The sequence below is a fragment of the Otolemur garnettii genome, unplaced genomic scaffold, assembly GCF_000181295.1.
Source record: "Otolemur garnettii isolate 467f Iridium unplaced genomic scaffold, OtoGar3 scaffold00075, whole genome shotgun sequence".
In the NCBI taxonomy this organism is placed as follows: Eukaryota; Metazoa; Chordata; class Mammalia; order Primates; family Galagidae; genus Otolemur; species Otolemur garnettii.
In genome coordinates this window covers 818,034-835,528 of record NW_003852470.1, presented here as the reverse complement: position 1 = coordinate 835,528, position 17,495 = coordinate 818,034, and the positions used below count along the sequence as shown (strand labels likewise).

General features: G+C 49.8%; 1 protein-coding gene across 2 annotated transcripts in view; it reads left to right on the top strand.

Annotated features, from left to right (window-relative positions):
• Positions 1-17,495, top strand: part of INPP5A (inositol polyphosphate-5-phosphatase A) — a 199,025-nt gene that overhangs the window by 117,029 nt on the left and 64,501 nt on the right. For both annotated transcript variants that reach the window (XM_012807802.2, XM_023515641.1), the window contains exon 5: positions 11,771-11,834. In XM_012807802.2, the coding sequence (XP_012663256.1) occupies positions 11,771-11,834 (64 nt within the window). The remainder of the gene's footprint in view (positions 1-11,770; positions 11,835-17,495) is intronic.

Here is a 17,495-nt window from a genome sequence, read left to right as displayed (position 1 = left end):
TGTGAGAGGGCAGGCGTGTGGGTGCCGTGTCAGGTGTGAGAGGGCAGGCGTGTGGGTGCCGTGTCAGGTGTGAGAGGGCAGGCGTGTGGGTGCCGTGTCAGGTGTGAGAGGTGAAACTGTGGCTTCAAGTCAAGGTCATCATTCCTGGGGAGAGGCGTGGACAAATCGAGGGGCAGGGCCTGCAGAGGCAGCTGACCCAGCCCCAGGCCTGTGGCCGCAGGAGTGCTGCTATGTGAGCATCTCTGAGGACCACAAGCTAAGTTACCTTATTTGAAACAGAAGTAGATGGCAATTTCCCAGCATAATTGAAATTTAAAAATCAATTAAAGCCTTTTATTGGTGCTTTATATGCCCAGAGCTGTTCTGATGGCAGAAGCTACTTTGTACACTGTGTTGGCTATCTCTGAAAGTGCTTTTTACTTTAATTACCCATTATCCATAATGCACATAAACCTACTTCTCCAGAACATTTATAAGAATGAAATTGTAATTGAAAAGCTAATGATTTTTAGAAGACAAAAGTCAGAGCTGTTTTGATTATAATGCAAACTCTTAACATAATTTAATTGGCATAACAGTTTATTGATTTACTTTTGTAATCATTTAAACATGGAAAAATATAACTTAATACATTTTGTAATTAAAACTAGTTATTTTAAGACTGACTTTTTTGCTCATTATTAAAACTTTCTATTTGTATGTGTAAAATTTTTGTTATAGAAAAATAGCATCTATGTTGCCAAAGAATCTCATTTTGAGAGGAGAGTGCCGGCATGATGCTGAATTAAAGCGATTAGAATGCCTGCATTAGACCCACTTGCTCCCACAGCTTTGCGAGCTGGACCTCCCAACTGGAGGTGGGGACCTGGACCTCCTAACTGCACGAGCAGTTTGCTGACTTTTTCTGCATTTTGTCTGCATCAGATGAGGCAAAGCGGGAGTGATTTCCCTTTTGGAAAGCATGGTCCAAGATAGTGTTTTGAAACAGAGTGGGGATGGGGGCAGGAGCCTGACAGAGCCCTGAGTTTTATCCTTATGCTGCTTCTCCTGCTTGGGCGCCTCTCCCGTCTTCACCAGCAGGACTGTCTCCTCCCCTTGGGGATGGACCACTGCACACAGCAGCTTCTGCTTTCAACCTTTTCTTCCCCCACTTTTGTTTTTATTTAATTGTTCTGTGCCATTCCCTGGTGCTTTTTATACTATTATATATGTACCATCCTCATAGCTTGGGGAGAAGCTACCCTACCCCTGCAGCTAACTGCAAAGGTGGTTTTGAGTTTCACAGGTAACAATCTCTGTGGAGTTGACAGATGGCAGCTGTCATGTCACTGCTCCTCTGCACATGGTGAGGTCCAGGGCCCAGCACTGGGCACCTGTGGTCATATCCTCCTCCTGATTACCCTCCTGATGCCACTTGCCCTTGGTTGTGACCTCATCCCGCTAACCGCTGGTCCTCTTACCTGCCCCCCACCCTGTCCTTAATGACAGTCCAACCCATCCTGGGCCCTGCCCTTCTCTCTGGCTTGAATTCCTCCTGGCAAGCTCAGCAGCCCATGGCCTTGAGGACTGTCCACATGCTGACCCCTGCCTGGGCTACCCATGCCTCTGTCCTGTACTCCAGACCCTTGAATTTGGTCATCCTGGTGTTTCTGAAGGATCTGAAGCCATTTCGCCCTCAGTGGGTCTGAATCTGGACACCATCTCTCCAGAGCCCTCGTGTTTCATGCAGCCGTGCCTTGGTGGGTTGCTGGTGCCACCATGAGTGCCCCTCCCACTTACACCATCCTTGGGACAACCTGTGGATTCTGCTGCATGCAGTACTGGGCTTTCGAAGGGCCCTTGGTCACACAGCCAGCTCAGCCTCGGGTCATCTGGTCACTGACGTGTCGGAAAAAGGGAGCAGCCTCTCAGAAAGAGCCATCGTGCCCCAGGCTGGTCTGGTGGCTTTGCTAGCAGGGTCCCCAGTGAGGCAGCATCTGGGTTGCAGGGTGAGAAGCTGCATGACCACCTCAGGGTGCTCACTCCTGGGGACGGCCTGTCTTCAAGGCCACTTTATTTATTATTTATTTGTTTACTTATTTATTTATTTTTATTGAGACAGAGTTTCACTTTGTTGCCCTCTGTAGAGTGCTGTGGTGTTGTAGCTCACAGCAACCTTAAACTCTTGGGTTCAAGTGGTTCCCTTGCCTCAGCCTCCCTAGTAGCTGGGACTATAGGCTTTCTATAACACTTGACTATTTTTTTTTGTTTGTTTAGCAGTCCCGGGCGCCTGCCACAATACCTGGTTCTTTTTGTTTGTTTGTTTAGCAGACACGGGCCGATTTGAACCCACCAGCCTCGGTGCTCATGGCTGGTGCCCTAACCACTGAGCTACAGGCACCCCTTCAAGTCCATTTTAACCTGTCTTGTACTTTAGCTGCTCATCTCTGTGGTGACACAGAACATCACCAGGTGTGCCCCATGGGGAGTCAGCAGGGGAGTGCTGATGGGCACTTTGCTCATGGGCAGAGCCTGATTGGGGACGCTACACCAGGGTCCCGACAGGGCTCAGCGTCCATGTGCAGTGCCTGCCCCCACATGCTCGCTTTATAAAATGCTCTTTAATTCAGGAACAGAATATCATTAACTTTGTAAGTGGATGAGTACAATGGACAACCAATTTAATTAACTTCTAATGTCGGCTGTTGGACAGGAGACAGAATGAAATTACGTGTGTCTCTGGAGCATGCAGCCGCCCGGAGAGGGGCTTGGGGTGAGGGTCAGATGGGGGGACACCTTTGTGCCGTTGGCTCGTGTCAGCCCCGGAGGCTGGAATTGGAAAGTCAGTACTTTGTAAAGAAGTCAGCTCTCCTCTGAGAGAGGATGACCTTGTGACGGTGACATGCTAAATGCAGCCTCCCCCGTGTGCCCTCCGCCCCACTCTGCGGGGAGTGGCAGTGACACTGCCTTGTTCCAGCAGACTGGCCGTCCTGAGTCTGTTACACAGGAGATCAATGAGGCTCCACATTGATCCAAACAAAAGCGTTGTTTCATTTATTACTGTTTATAATCTAATGAATGTTATTTTAACTTTGCTTTGATTTATTACTCAATCCATGAAATTCTTTTAAAACCAGAAGTCTTGGGAATTATCCTTCTAATATGGTCAAAAATGTGTTATTTTTTGCACTCCCACCCAGTGTCTGTAATGCACGGTGGGGCATGTCAGGTCATACTTTGAAACCCAGCAGGTTCTGCACATTGGTCTTGGGCTTCCTGGCCAGTGGCTCCCTGTGGGCGCTGTGCACCTCTCATTGATGCAGGAGTCATTGGCTTCCTACTGGGGTACTCAGAGGTGACTAGATACCCTGACCGCCCTCAGGAGCTTCCACCCCCTGAAAAATTCAGGTGAGGAAACCCACTGTCAGTTTGGAGGCTCCTTGGAAGAGGCAGCATTTCTGCAGAGCCTGGAAGCGCCAGGGGTTCTCCTGAGGAGGAGATGGAAGGGTGAGGCTCGGCATGTAATCGCCCAGTGATAGGAGGGCTGAAGGGCCGGTGTGGCTAGCTCCAAGAGCTGGGCTGTGAGGGCCTGAGAGGGCAGCTGGGCAGGGCTGCAGCAAGGTCAGAGGCGTGTTCTTCAAAGGCCACCCTGACAGTCAGGTGGAGAAGAGACTAAGTGGGCACTGTGGAGGACACAGTCCCCAGGAGATGAGTGGCCAGGCCTGTGGAGGTGTCTAGGACCCCAGTGTTGGTTGGTGGAGATGCTGGGAAAATCTAGAGGTGGTTCCCATGGGGCAGGAGGAGGGAGAGGAGGACAAGGCCAGGCTGTTGTGAGCAGTCCAAGTGGAGGCTGCACAGCTGCCTGGGCCTGCAAGGTTGGCCTTCTGGGGAGGTGTGTAGTAGGGTGCCTGACCCACCTCATCATTGTCGCTAGAGGAAGTAAAGACTTCAGGGAGGGAGAGTGTGGTGTCCTGCGGGTGCTTAGGGAGAAGGATGGGGCGGTGTGCAGCTATGATGCCAAGTGGCAGGAAGAGAGCCCACTGGGTTTGGGGACTTGCATGGAGTCATCTCCCTGAGGCAGTGAGGACAAAAGCAAGACTGGAAATGATACAGAAACCCTAAATGCAGACTCAGGGAATGGAGCCCATCCCTGCAGAAGTTGTGTACATGCTAGGGTTGTTCTGGGAGCACAGGACCAGCCAGACACCTTAAGTCTCAGTAGAATTCCTGGCTTCAACCTGCTAAAACCCAGGTCACCCCATGGTCACCATCCCTTCCTGGCTCTGGCCAGCTCTGTGCTGGGCTTTTGCCAGGTGCCCCTCCCTGACCTGTCAGGGCACTATCCCCAGCCTGGCCTCCGTCCAGACTGTCCCCATGGCACTGCCCGGCACTAAGTCCCCAGCCTTCACTGAAACCCAGAGGTTCTCACCTCCACTGTCCCTGGACTCACAACCTGCTGCCTATGTAGCATCCCCTCTTGGATGTCTTATCTAGAGGACATCTCAAACTCCACATTCCTCCAAGTCCCACACCTGCTGCTCTCCTTACCTAGGAGGCAGCAGGCCCTGCCCTGGTGCTTCTGGCCCACCCTTGCTCACTCACTGTCCTTCCACAGGACCAGCAGTCCCAAGTGCAGGTGTGTCCCTAGCCCAGCCCCTATGCTGCCCCCCACTCCTGGGGCGTGGGGCCCTCAGCCCTCTGCCTCAAGGGTGCCACTGCCCAGCCCCACGTGAGCAGCTCTGTGCTCATTGTGCAGCCAGGCACCTTTGCAGTGCAACAAGGCAGAAAAACATAAAAAGAAAAATAGACAAAGGATATAAACAAGGAGTTCGCAGAAGAAATAAAATTGCCAGTAATCTTAAAAAGAGACTCTCTGCGTATGTAGACAAGAGACTAGAATAGAACGTCCAGAAATAAACCCTGGCATGTGGGGTCTGATGAATTTTGACAAGGGTGCCAGGACCATTGAAGGAGGCAGTGACAGTCTTTTCAACAAGCAGTGCAGGAAAACTAATGTCCATGTGCAGAGTGACGTTCGGCCCTTACCTTGAACCAAAGGCCTTAAGGTGAGATCTAAAACTATAGGACTTTTAGAAGAAAACAGGGCCTGGAACCTTCATGACACCAGATTGGGAATGGTTTCTTAAATGCCACACCAGAGGCCCAGGCAACAGGAGAAAAAATAGAGAAATTGGATTAATAAAAATTAAAAAGTCGCATGCATCAAAAGACAGCATCAACAGAGTAAGAAGGTAGAATGGGAGAAAATACTTGGCAAATAATTTAAAACAATAGTAAAAACAACCTAATTTTAAAAAATGGGCAAGGGACTTGAGTAGACATTTCTCCAAAGAAGGTATGTACGTGGCCAGGAAGCCCGTGGGGAGAAACTCAGCACGGCTCGTGACTAGGGAGCTGCAAATCCAATCTGTCAGACTGTAGTTTTAATTTGTCAACTAAAAACTAAATTTAAGAAAACTACAATGAACAAACACCTTATATCCATTAGGGTAGCTATTACCAGAAAGCCCAGAAAATAACAGGTGCTGGTGAGGATATGGAGAGATCTGAAACTCTGTTCACTGTTGGTGAGAATATGAATGTGGGAACAGTGTGGCAAGTACTCCAAAACTCAGCAGGGAGCACCTGGCAGAGTGGGGCAGGGTCTCAGAGACTTGCACATCCCCCTTCACAGCCCCGCTGTTCATAAGGTGCAGCCTCCATAGCTGAGACATGGGCGTGGCCTGAGTGTCCAGCGGGTGAAGGATAAGCGCCACGTGTGTCCACTGGGGAGTGTCCTTTAGCCTTAAGTAGCCAAGAAATTTAGGCACCTGCTGCCACACGGTGACAGGTCTTGAGGCCTTTATTGTAGGTGAAATAAGCCTGTCACAAAAGGACAAATGCCGTGTGATTTCACCTGCCTGGGGTACTTAGAGCAGTCAAAACCAGAGACAGGAAGTGCAGTGGTGTGAGCCAGGGGCTGCGACTCCTGGGGAGTCGAAGTCCACTGCGGATGGAGCCCCGGCTGGGGGTGAAAAGCTCTGGAGGAGGCTGATGGCTGCACATGACTGTGAATATTTGTAAGGCCACTGGTCTGTGCACTTAGAAATGACTGAGATGGTCAATCTATGTTGTATTTTACCATAGTCAAAAATTTGATTAAAAAGAGTTACCTGACAATGCCAATATAATGACAACTCAAACTAAAGCAGTGAGGTGCAATTCCACACACGTGGATGTCAGAGACTGAGGACTGCTGCGCCAGGGCTCTGTCAGGCCTTGGGACAGGCTGTGGAGCTGCCCTCAGGGAGGTGTGGAGCCAGTGATGGGAGGTGTAGTTCTAGTGACCAGGAGGCATGGCGCCGCCCTCGGGGACGTGTTGAGCAGTGACAGGGGGACGTAAGCCCTTGTCAGGGAGGTGTGGAGCTGGTGACGGGGAGGTGTGGAGCTGGTGACCAAGAGGGGTAGTTCCAGTGACCAGGAGGCATGGAGTTTCCCTCAGGGAGGCATAGCTGGGGAGGTGTGGAGCCAGCGATAGGGAGGTATAGAGCCACCATCAGGGAGATGTGGAGCTGCCGCGGGGGAGACATGGAGCCCGTGACCAGGAGGTATGGAGCTGCCATTGGGGAGGTGTGGTACTGGTGGCAAAGAGTGGGGCTGTGGCTCAGCAGTCCCGTCTGCCTGCTGACATGGCTGACATATATATGTCTGTTCTCTCACATATTTGCCTGGGACATGGTTCAGGTATGTTTATTGCAGCATGGTGATAGTCAAGTAATTGGAAATAGTCTTTAATTTCCAACCGAAGAATGGAAAAATCACAGTATTTTTATACAGTGAATGTAACATTAAAAATAAACAAAAATTCGGCTTTGGGTGGGAAAACCAATGTGGTGAAGTGGGTAGGCTAGTGGCAAGTTGCCCAGGTAGAGCCCTGGGTGTTGCCTGTTGCTGTCCAGGGTGGTGGTGCCTCTGGTGGGGGCGTCCGAGGCGGCAGTCCTTGCCTGGCCCTGGTGGGGGCGTCCCAGGCGGCAGTCCTTGCCTGGCTCTGGTGGGGGCCTTGAGTTTTGCGTCCCTGCTGCCTTTCTGCCTCCCAGTGATGCTGGGCACAGGCCTGGGGCATGTGGCCCCCCAGTCTGGCCACACAGTGCTCCTTGACCCAGGTGCAGTCTCCTGCTAGTTCATTCTTCCTTCATCATTTTATTATTTTTTAATATAATTCTGAGAACATCTCTGAAGCCTCCTTACAGCCTGAGCAACAGCATCCATCTTCCTGTGTGCGCCTGCCCTGCCCACCTTCCTGGGTTACCCTCCACCCAGATAAATACTGTTCTGAGTCGTGTGCTACCCTTTTATTGTTGGATATGATCTTGCCACCACATCTTCTTTGCTCAACTCTTTTTGATCATGTTTTTGTTGTCCTGGTCTCATGCCCTGTGAAGCTTAAGGAACTTTCCTTTCTCTCAACACTGATTGCAGAACCTATCTGTGCTCTGGGTGCAGCTGTAACTTGTTTATTTTGCTTGCTGTATTTCGTTTTGGTCCAAATTCGATTTTCCCATTTTCACCTTAAACATTTGGGTCATTTTTAGTTTGCTGTTGTTTCTGGACATGCTGGTCTCGTTTCTTGGTGCTCATTTTTTGAGCTTTCTAGCCCCTCCGAGAGAGATCTATGTCCATAATACCTGCATGTGTGTGCACACAAGTGTCTGTGCAGGTGCCTGTGCATGTGTGTACATGCATCTAGATGTGCATATGTGTGTGCATGTGCACATGTGGGTGTGTTATATAAATATATCTGTTGTGTATGTATGTACTCGGTGTACGTGTGTGCACTCATGTGTGTGTAATACATTTGTATGTGTGTACACACATACTGTGTGTGCACATGCCCTTGTGTATAGATCTGTAGGGACTTGTGTGCATGCAGTGCAGTTGTGTGTGTGTGCATGTGGTACATTTGTGCATGTATGTGTGCATGTGCACTTGTGTGTATGTGTGCACGTGCACTTGTGCATGTATGTGTATACTCAAGTGTGTGCACATGTACTCGTGTGTGTGTACATGTGTACATGTGAGTGTATGTGTGCAAGCACTTGTGTACATGAGTGTGCACTGTGTGTGTGTATGCATCAGGTTGTGAATGTGCACTGAGTGTGTGTGCATCATGGATGTGAGTGTGCATCGCATATGTGAGTGTGCACTGTGCGTGTGTGAGCACCATCTATGTGATAGTGTGCTGTGTGTGAGCATCGTGCATGTGAGTGTGCACTGTGTGTGAGCACCATCTGTGATAGTGTGCTGTGTGTGCATGCATCGCGTATGTGAGTGTGTGCTGTGTGTGTGAGCACCATCTATGTGATAGTGCACTGTGTGTGCATGCATCACGTATGTGAGTGTGCACTGTGTGAGCATCATCTGTGTGTGCAAGCATCATGCATATGAGTGTGCACTGTGTGTGTGTGAGCATCATTTATGTTATAGTGCACTGTGTGTGTGCGAGTGTCGTGCATGCGAGTGTGCGCTGTGTGTGTGCATGCATTGCATGCATGTGTTCATGTACTGGTGTCTGTGAGTGCAGGAGTTTCTCTTAGGCACAACCTTGCTGTGAAGCTGTGGAGTTACAAATCTGTGGGACAAGCCATGTCCCTGAGACAGGCGTCACCAGAGGTCATCAGTCACTGTGATTCTGACAGGTTCACTGTCCCCCATATGACAAGGGAGAAGAGCAAGTATGAGAGGAGAGGTGCAGACCAACACACCAGCCTGCTGGACAGTCGCTTAGGTTTTTGGTGGGGGCCAGGGAGGGAGTGGGGGCAGCATGCTCTCTGGGCTCAGGCCCTTCACCAGCTCTGCCTTGCTCAGCTGCCTGTCGGTTCTAATTCCAAGTAACTGAAGCTCTCTGTTTTCTTGCTGACTTGAGGATCAGTATCAACAGCATCTTAGGAAGTGTTTTTCCTGTGCATAGATTGGTATACTTTATTTTTAGAAAGTTACTGGAGTGAGATACTCTGTGTACGGATGCTGCATAATGCTGTGCTGTCCTGGTATGCGATGAGCCACCAAGCTCTGTCACTTTACTTTGTCACTGTGATGAGTGCAGTCGGCCTCATGGAGGGGCTACCCTGGGCCATTCTCTGTGACCTCTGACCTTCCTGGCAGCAGAGCACTGCTGCGTCTCCACAGCCCCTCCATGGTACAGGGAGCTCTTGGGAGCCACAACAGAATCTGTCTGCCTAGGGCGGGGGGCCTGCTGTCACTGTGGGGTCACACGTGAGAGCCCAGCTGGTCTCCCCACCCTCTTATCTGTGAAAGAAAGCTGTGTGTCCCTTACTGCTGAGTCTGTTTGAGTTGAGCTTTAGGAATTTGCTCTGTTTCATGGAAAAGTGAGCCGGATACAGAAGGCCCCAGGTTAATGATATGTACTTTGGCAGCTAATGTAATTGCGGAAATTATAAATCACTGGCCATCTGATTTGTTTGCAAATAAAAAGTGATGAAGGTGTTTCTGACAAGTTGCTTTGTGTCCCCTCCTCACCAGCCCCTGCCCTGGCCCGAGTCACCCCCAAGCCTTTGTGCACACAGCACCCTCAGGGAAGGGACTATACTCAGCAAACATGTGCTTTATGATCCCAGCATTGTGTCCTTTTCTGTTTGAGCGTGTACGAAATGGTCTCCTCCCTCCGTTCTGACTTGAATGTGTTTGCAGAGTGGGCCAGCTGCTATCAGAAGTCAACTCCCAAAATCAAACTCAGTGGCACAGTGTGGCTGTTCATCACATAACCAGACTGTAGCTGGGGCTGAGAGTTCCCTTTAATAGCTTCTTGCAAACACACATCTCAATGGCTGTGGTCACCAATGGTATAGTGGCCCAGGGAGTGGAGGCACCATAGGAGTGTGGCCCCTGCCAGGTCCAGGTCAGCAGGGTCTGGCCCATCCAGTAAAATCCAGCTTCTCAGGCTCTTACCCCATGGCTGTTGTCATAGCAGAAGTGTTACGGCCACTGGCTTGCGTGTCACTAATGCAGGATCAATAAGCACTCTTGGCAGTCTGGTCCATAAATATGTAAAGAGTATCTTAGTTGTTTTTAATGTAAGGGTCAAGGAGTTCGTATTCTCAGATGTGGCTAACACACTATGGACGCAGCCTGTGGTTGGAGGCCTGGGTGGGCTGGGAACTAGTCAGCAAGCCCTGGTGCCTTTCTCACCTTCTGGTATCCCATGACACTGTGTGTCCTGAAACCGTGTCAACAACAGGGTGAACACTGGATACTCTGGGCTGAAGTTTGACTTTAAATATTCAGCAGAGCTACCGTGTTTCCCTGAAAATAAGACACTGTCTTGTATTTATTTTTTCTCAAGAAGACGCACTAGGGCTTATTTTCAGGGATGTCTTCCTCTCCACACCGAAATGCATGGCGTGACTATGGGGATATGCTGCACAGCCATACCCATCAATAGGTCTTATTATTGGGGTAGGGCTTATATTTAACAAATGCATAGAAATCCTGCTAGGGCTTATTTTTTGAGTGGGTCTTATTTTGGGGGAAACATGGTAATTGTGGATTCTCTGACTTTATGAGTTTCACTCCTGTGCACACATTTGCTACTCATTTTTCATTTGTTTATTATAAACTTCATAACACAGAGGATGCTGATAAAATGGACACGCATTTTAAGAAAGGAAAGAACTGTATTAAAATAGTTAATCCCCAAGTCACATTTGACTCTGCACTTACAAGAGACACAAGATATGGCATATAAGATAACAGATGTTACTGGCATGTGTGAGTACTCCAATTTTAATAGTTTTTTCCTTTCTTAAAGTGTGTGTCCATTTTTTGGCACCACTTGTATTGTATTAGCTTTATCACATATACTGAGGTGACAATTTCACTGTTTGTGGTGACGCTTATTTGCTTGTACTTTTTCAGAGTGCTTTCTTTATATGAAACAAATTAAAGGACATCCTTTGTAAGGGCTGATGTCCGTGGCATAGACATGGGTCCAGGCCTGCAGCCTCCTCCCCTAACTCTGTGTGGTGTGTGTCTGTTCCCTTGTCCCTCTAACTAAGAAGGGCCTCAACTCGACTTTCCCAGAGTAAGAAAGTCGAACACTGCCTGTTGCAGGATAAGCTGGGAAGGAGGCTCCATCCCCATCTGAGTGGGAGGAGCAGGGCAGGTGTACAGAGTCCCTCCCACACCAGTATCTCACTGCCTGTCCATGTCTATTCCGTGGTGAGCCTTCCTGATGCTTGAATTGTACGTGAGAAAATGCTATGTACAATTTTGTAACCACCAACTGCCGTCTAATTGTAGAGTATTTTTATCACTCCAAAGTTTCCCTAGACCCCTTATGGGGTTGCCAGATTTAGCAAAAGTAAATAAAACATATATATACAGTAGAACCTCCACAGCCGGCCACCTCCTTACATTGATCTGCATTTCACAGACCAGATGCACCACGTGTGTGCATTGCATGGTTAGTCTGGCTCCTGTGCTGACCCCTCTGTGTGTGACCAGAGTGTTACAGTCCCTGGCGGTCATGCAGAGGTTCTGCTACCCTTACATACGTGGCTTCACACTCTCTCTGTATAAACACCATGTCACATTTGGACTTCAGAGCAACGTGTGCTTGGGCTTGGTTGTGTTTGGGTGATGGAAGGTTATCTGTGGTGGACATGGTATCTCGGTGACTGTGGTTACGTCCACCTAGTTAAACTCTCACTTAGAACTTCGCTTTAGAACTATCACAGCACCGGTCTCTCATTTGCTTTCTCTTTTTGCTCTACAGGCACTAGGAAGCTTTTATTTTCTTCACGAATCCTTAAAAAACATCTACCAATTTGACTTTAAAGGTAAGAGTCCTTGTCGTCTTCTGGGACCTCCCATCACAGCAAACTTCCTTCCTCCCGGTGGTCTGGTCCCTTCCCCCTGTATCCCGTGGGTGGGCTGTGTTGTCTGCTTTTCTTGAGTCACTGGCTAGCAGTCATGAACTGGGGACCCCTGAGAAAGTCTGGCTTTTGTGGATGGAGACACCCAGACAGCCCTGGGCCCCCTCAGCTGCCCCACCCACTGGTGGCCCCAGGGCCACTGCTGTACCTGGCAGGGCTCAGGTGGGAGCTTTGGTTTTCCTAGAGTTGAGAGAGGCATCCATGTTCGTGTCAAACGTAAGAAAATGAAAAACAGAATGAGGGGATTGTGTATTTCAGAGACAAAAACGGGCAGGACCACGTGCATGGCAGTGAACATTGTCTTCGTCTGATGGGCAGACACTGCACTCCTGTAAAGCGAAAGTTTGCCCCAAGACGCTCCTGCCAGGGCAGGCCTGTTTCATGTCACCTGTCCCTGTGTCTGTGACTGGTAAGAGTGTTAGTGGCAGGTATAGATTTCCATCTATCCAGCGCTCACATTTTCATCCTCACTGCTGTGTCCTTTCCTATGTGGAGATCCATCTGAGCACGCAGACTCTGCAGCCAGAGCACATGGACCTGAAATGTAGCTGAGAGCAACTCACACGTGGGACAGTTCAGACTCATCGTGCTGCTCCTCAGGAGACAGACACTTCTTATGGGTCTTCTGTAAAGAGCTTGACTAATGATTTTGTGGTGTTGCCAGCAGGGCTCTAGCCGACAGAACAGCTTCTCTCCTGCCCTGTCACTTGAGGATTCTTCAGGTACTTTTAAATACTGGTATCTGACTCTGCTTGCCGTGGCGGGAGGCAGGCCCAAGGCCACCCTGTTCTTCAGTAGCTAGTGGACGTCAGCGTGTCGCCCTCTCAGCAGAAGAGCCCCAGGGAGCACACGGTGCAACACGGCACGTGCCTTGTGAAGCTGACCACAGAACGGGGGCTGCCCTCAGAGAACGTGTGTTCCAGCTTTCACACCTGTCCTGCTCTTCCTCTCGGGAGCCTTCTGCACACACGTTTTCCCGCTGAGTCAGATCAGTCAGAAAGCATTTAACCCACAGTTCACTTAAAACTGCGTGCTAGAGATGGTTTAACTCTGGCAAACCTCACCCGGGGCCTTCACATGGTCAGCACTGATGCCAGTAACTGGGAACGGACAGCAAGTGTGTCTGGAGCAACATGTCCAGATTCTGAAGAGGCTCATGATAGTGACTCTGCTAACCCTCAACATAGATGGGGGACCTGGGGGGATCTCAGCTGGAAGGGTTTGGCGAAGGATACTCAGGTTGGGGGCTCAGATTGAGGAGGGCTCAGGCTGAGGGACTCAGTCTGGGGCTCAGGCTTGGGGACTCAGGTTGGGGGGGTCAGGTTAGGGGCTCAGGCTGGGGGAGTCAGGGTGGGGAGGTCAGGTTGGGGGCTCAGTCTGTGGGGGCCAGGTTGGATTCTAAGGCTGGGCTCAGGCTGGGGTCTGAGGCTGGGACTGTGCCCTCCCACTCCTCACCCCTGCTCTTCTGCCTTGTGCTAAGTTGCAGCAGAAGGAATCTGGGATTTGTGAAAAGCTTGAACTATTTAAAAGTAATAGCTGTAAGTTTTTAAAATAAAGACCCAATTAGAAATCCAGGGAGGAGCCCCAGGAGGCCCAGAAAAATAGTAGTGAAGGGGCTTCCAGTTTGCATCCCAGCACGCGGAGTTTGGAAGCTCTCATTCCCATTCTCACGAGAAGAAAGCTGAACAAACTGGAAAGACAGGGTTCCTCAGAGAATCAGGGACATGGCACACTGCTGCCCTGCAGCATGGCAGCCAGATGGGTAGATGCAGGAGGCACAGCTCCCCAGGAGTGGGAGCTGCCCTGAGCTAGCACTAGTAGGGCCACTGACGGGTTCTGACCAGGTGCTGGAGACAAGTGTGGCCATGCTGGAGAGGAGCCTCCTGGGGGCTCACTCTGTAGGGTTCACCTCCAGGAGCTTGAGCATTCCCATGTGAAGAGATTGAAGGGAAAGGGAACCCTCAGAAATGCACCAGGACCCTGTTCTCAGCAGTGCGTGCTGTCAAGGAGTGCTCGCCAGAGCCTCACTTGCACAGGAAAAGGGAGACACAGGCTGCAGCCCCAGGCCCTCCGTGCAACCTGAGGTCTGGGGGCAGGTGCTGGGAGTCACAGGACGAGGCTGCATCCCTGGAGCACAGGCTGCTCAAAAGTGGGGCCCCAAACCTCATCACCAGTACCTCAGCAGTAAGAAGGAGTTACAACTGAGAGCCCCGCAGAGCTCACACTGCTCACACACCTCGCAGGAAACCAGACAATAAGGAGAGAGGCTGGAACAGCAGAGCATGTTCTCAGGTCTGGTACCAGGAGCTGCAGGACTCAGCCCCAAGGCAGATGAACATAAAACCCCACACTGAAGACTGTTTACCACAGTTCCTCTTACCAATTATTCATGTTCTACTTTCAACAAAAAATTACAAAGCATGATGAAAGGTTTAAAAAAAATACAACCTGAATAGGGGGAAAGCCCTAAGAATCAGGCCCAGACTCAGATATGGCAGAGGCATGGAATTACCAACCTGGTAATTTAAAAGAACTGCGATTAATATGCCAAGGGCACTAATGCAAAAAGTGGACAATGTGCAGAAAAAGACGTGTAATATAAGCAGAGCGGTGGAAACTCATAAAGGAAGCAAAAGGAAAACCTAGAACTTACAAGCACAGCAGCAGAGGTGGAGATGCCTGTGATGGCTGCGCTGGAGACTGGACGTGGCGAGAGGGAGTCAGTGCGAGGGGAGGTCAGTCGTTAGAAACGTCACAGACTGAAAAGCAAAGAGAAGAAGAGCAAGTCTGAGTATCAGAACAGAATGTCCAAGAACTGTGGGAACCACAGAAGGCACAGCACACGGCTGGGGGTTATCAAGTTGAGGAGGTTTTCCTCTCTTCCTACTTTGCTGAAAAAAATTTTTTTAATCATGAATGGGTTTGGGATTTTGTCAAATGCTTTTTATGCATTTGTTGATTATTATTATATGATTTCCCTTCTTCAGTCTGCTGACATGATAGATTACGCTAATTGATTTTTAAACGTTGAACCAGCCTTCACGCCTGGAATAAATCCTAATCAGTCATAGTGTATAATTCTTCTTATACATTGTTGGAGTCAACTTTATAACATTTTGTTGAGAATGCTTCTATTTTATGAAATAAAGTAAATCCAAAGTAAGCAGAAGAAAATAAATTATAAAAATGGGAGCAGAAATCAACAGAGTTTAAAACAGAAAATCAATAGAGAGAATTAATAAAACTAAAACCTGATTCTTTGGGCAGATCAATTGACCTTTAGCCAGACTACCAAGAAAGAGAAAAGAAACAAATTACTGATAATCAGAAATGAGAGAGAAGGGACATCCCTGCTGATCCCTCGGCAGGAGAGGATGGGGAGGGCCCCGCGGGTCTGTGACTGCGGGTGGGCTGCGGGCAGTTTTCCTTATGTGTAACGTCTTTTCTTGGTTTTGGTATCAGGGCGATGCTTCCGCCTCATAGAATGAATTAGAAAGTTTTCCCTTTGCCTGTAGAGATTGTAGAGAACTGGTATAATCTCTTCCTTAACTGCTTGGTAGAATTCACCAGACAAACCTCTCTCCCAGAATGTTCTTAGTGATTCCTGCAATTCATCAGAGGCCTCAGGCCCCTCAGAGCCCTGGTCTTCCTCACAGGCCTTTCATAGATTATGTCTCTCACAGAACTGACCCATCATAGTTATAAAACCCATGAGTACAGACTTGTTAATAATATTCTTTTATCAGCCTTTTAATGCCCATGAGATCAGCAGTGATGTCTCATTTCTGATATTGGTAACTTGTTTCTTTTCTCTTCTTGGTTAGTCTAGCTAAAGATCAGCTAGTCTTTCCAGAGAACCAGCTTTGAGTTTTATTGATTATGTCACATCTCTCTTCATTGCTAAAAACTTTCCTCCCTGAAGGCTGTGCTGTGTGAAGTTAACACAGCTCCTCCAGTCACTTTCTCTTGAATAGTGTCAGTGTGGCACACCCTCTCCATCTCTTTACTGCTAATCTTGGTGTTTGTACATTTCAAGTTGGCTTCTGGAAGACAAAACATAGTTGGGTGGTGGTATTGGGAGGTGGGCTGGGTGGCAATTGGATCGAGAGGTCAGAGGCCTGTGAGGGGATCATTGTCTGTCTGGCTCCCTCCTGAAGACCTGGAGGCGCCACATGGGAGGAACTGGCCCCATAGACCCTCATCTCCCAGCACCCCATCCCAGACCTTTAGTCTCTAGAGCCACGAGGCAGAACCACCTGCTGTTTACAAGCTGTTTGGGGATTTTGTTACGGCAAAACCTGGAGCTTCTGGGCTAAGGCAGGCCAGCCAGGTGCTGTGAGGGCTCAGTCTCTGCTGAACCTGTAGACTGGGTCCTGCATATGTGGCAGGTGGGTGGTGACGGGCATGCGGAAGGTGAGATGCCCAGAATGGGGTCAGGGCTAACTCCACCCGCATGAAGGCCTCTCTGCCTGATGTTAAGGGTGAGTGAGTGAGCAAACAGCTGCCCGTTGCTGCCGTGGGATGGGGCTCGGAGATGAAGGGAGCTGTGTGGCCACATCCCGTTCCATGGGGGAAACTTTAGTGTATTTTTTTGGTAAGAAGCCAGTCTGAGACTTCTCACCATGTGATTCTGAGTCTGTGAGGTTCTGGAAAAGGCAAAACTAGGTAACAGTACAAAGATCAGTGGTTGTGGGGCAGGGGGTGAGTCCGCAGAGCACAGAGCATTTGTGGGGCAGTGAGGATGCTCTCACGGCACTGTGAGGAGGGCAGTGTCTCACCATGGCAAGGGTGCTGTCTCCCTGTGGTATGGGTGATGCTGCCCTGTGATGAGGGTGATGTCACTCTGTGGCGAGGGTGACATCGTGCTTCGCCACAGCCCAGAGAACTTCAGAGTAAGCTCCTGACTCTTGGTGGTAGTGACGTGGCCATGGGGATCCTTCACGCCAGCTGTCAGTGGTAGGGGATGCTGTAGGGGTGGAGACAGGTACATGGGAACACTGTACTTTCTGCTGAATTTTCTGTAAACTTAAATTACCTTAAAAAGTCTATTTTATTTTTAATAATGAAGGCCTCTTTCCCCTGACCCCTGTCGGTTCCGCTGTTCTCAGGGGTAACAGCAGCACAGGTCCTGGGCTTCTTCTCAGGCATTGGCTGTCTTGTGGCAGCTGCCACCTCCCTCCTTTAGGCTCCTAGAACATGGTGGACTCTGCAGCCTGTTAAAGAACAGTGGCCACTTCTGCACCTGCACGTACCTGGTGTGGGGAGGGCTGTGGGTGTCCATCCTGGAGGGTCTGGCTCAGGAGCTCTGTCCTGGACAGTCTGTCCCATGTCCTGTGTCCCATGTGTATATTCCTTCTCCATGTCCCCATCCCCCGTCCCCTGTCCATGCCCTTCTCCACGTCCCCCTTCCCCGTCCATGCCCTTCTCCAAATCCCCCGTCCCCCGTCCATGCCCTTCTCCACATCCCCCTCCCCCGTTCCTGCCCTTCTCCACCGTCCCCCTCCCCCATCCATGCCCTTCTCCAGGTTCCCCTTCCCCTTCCATGCCCCCTCTCCACATCCCCCA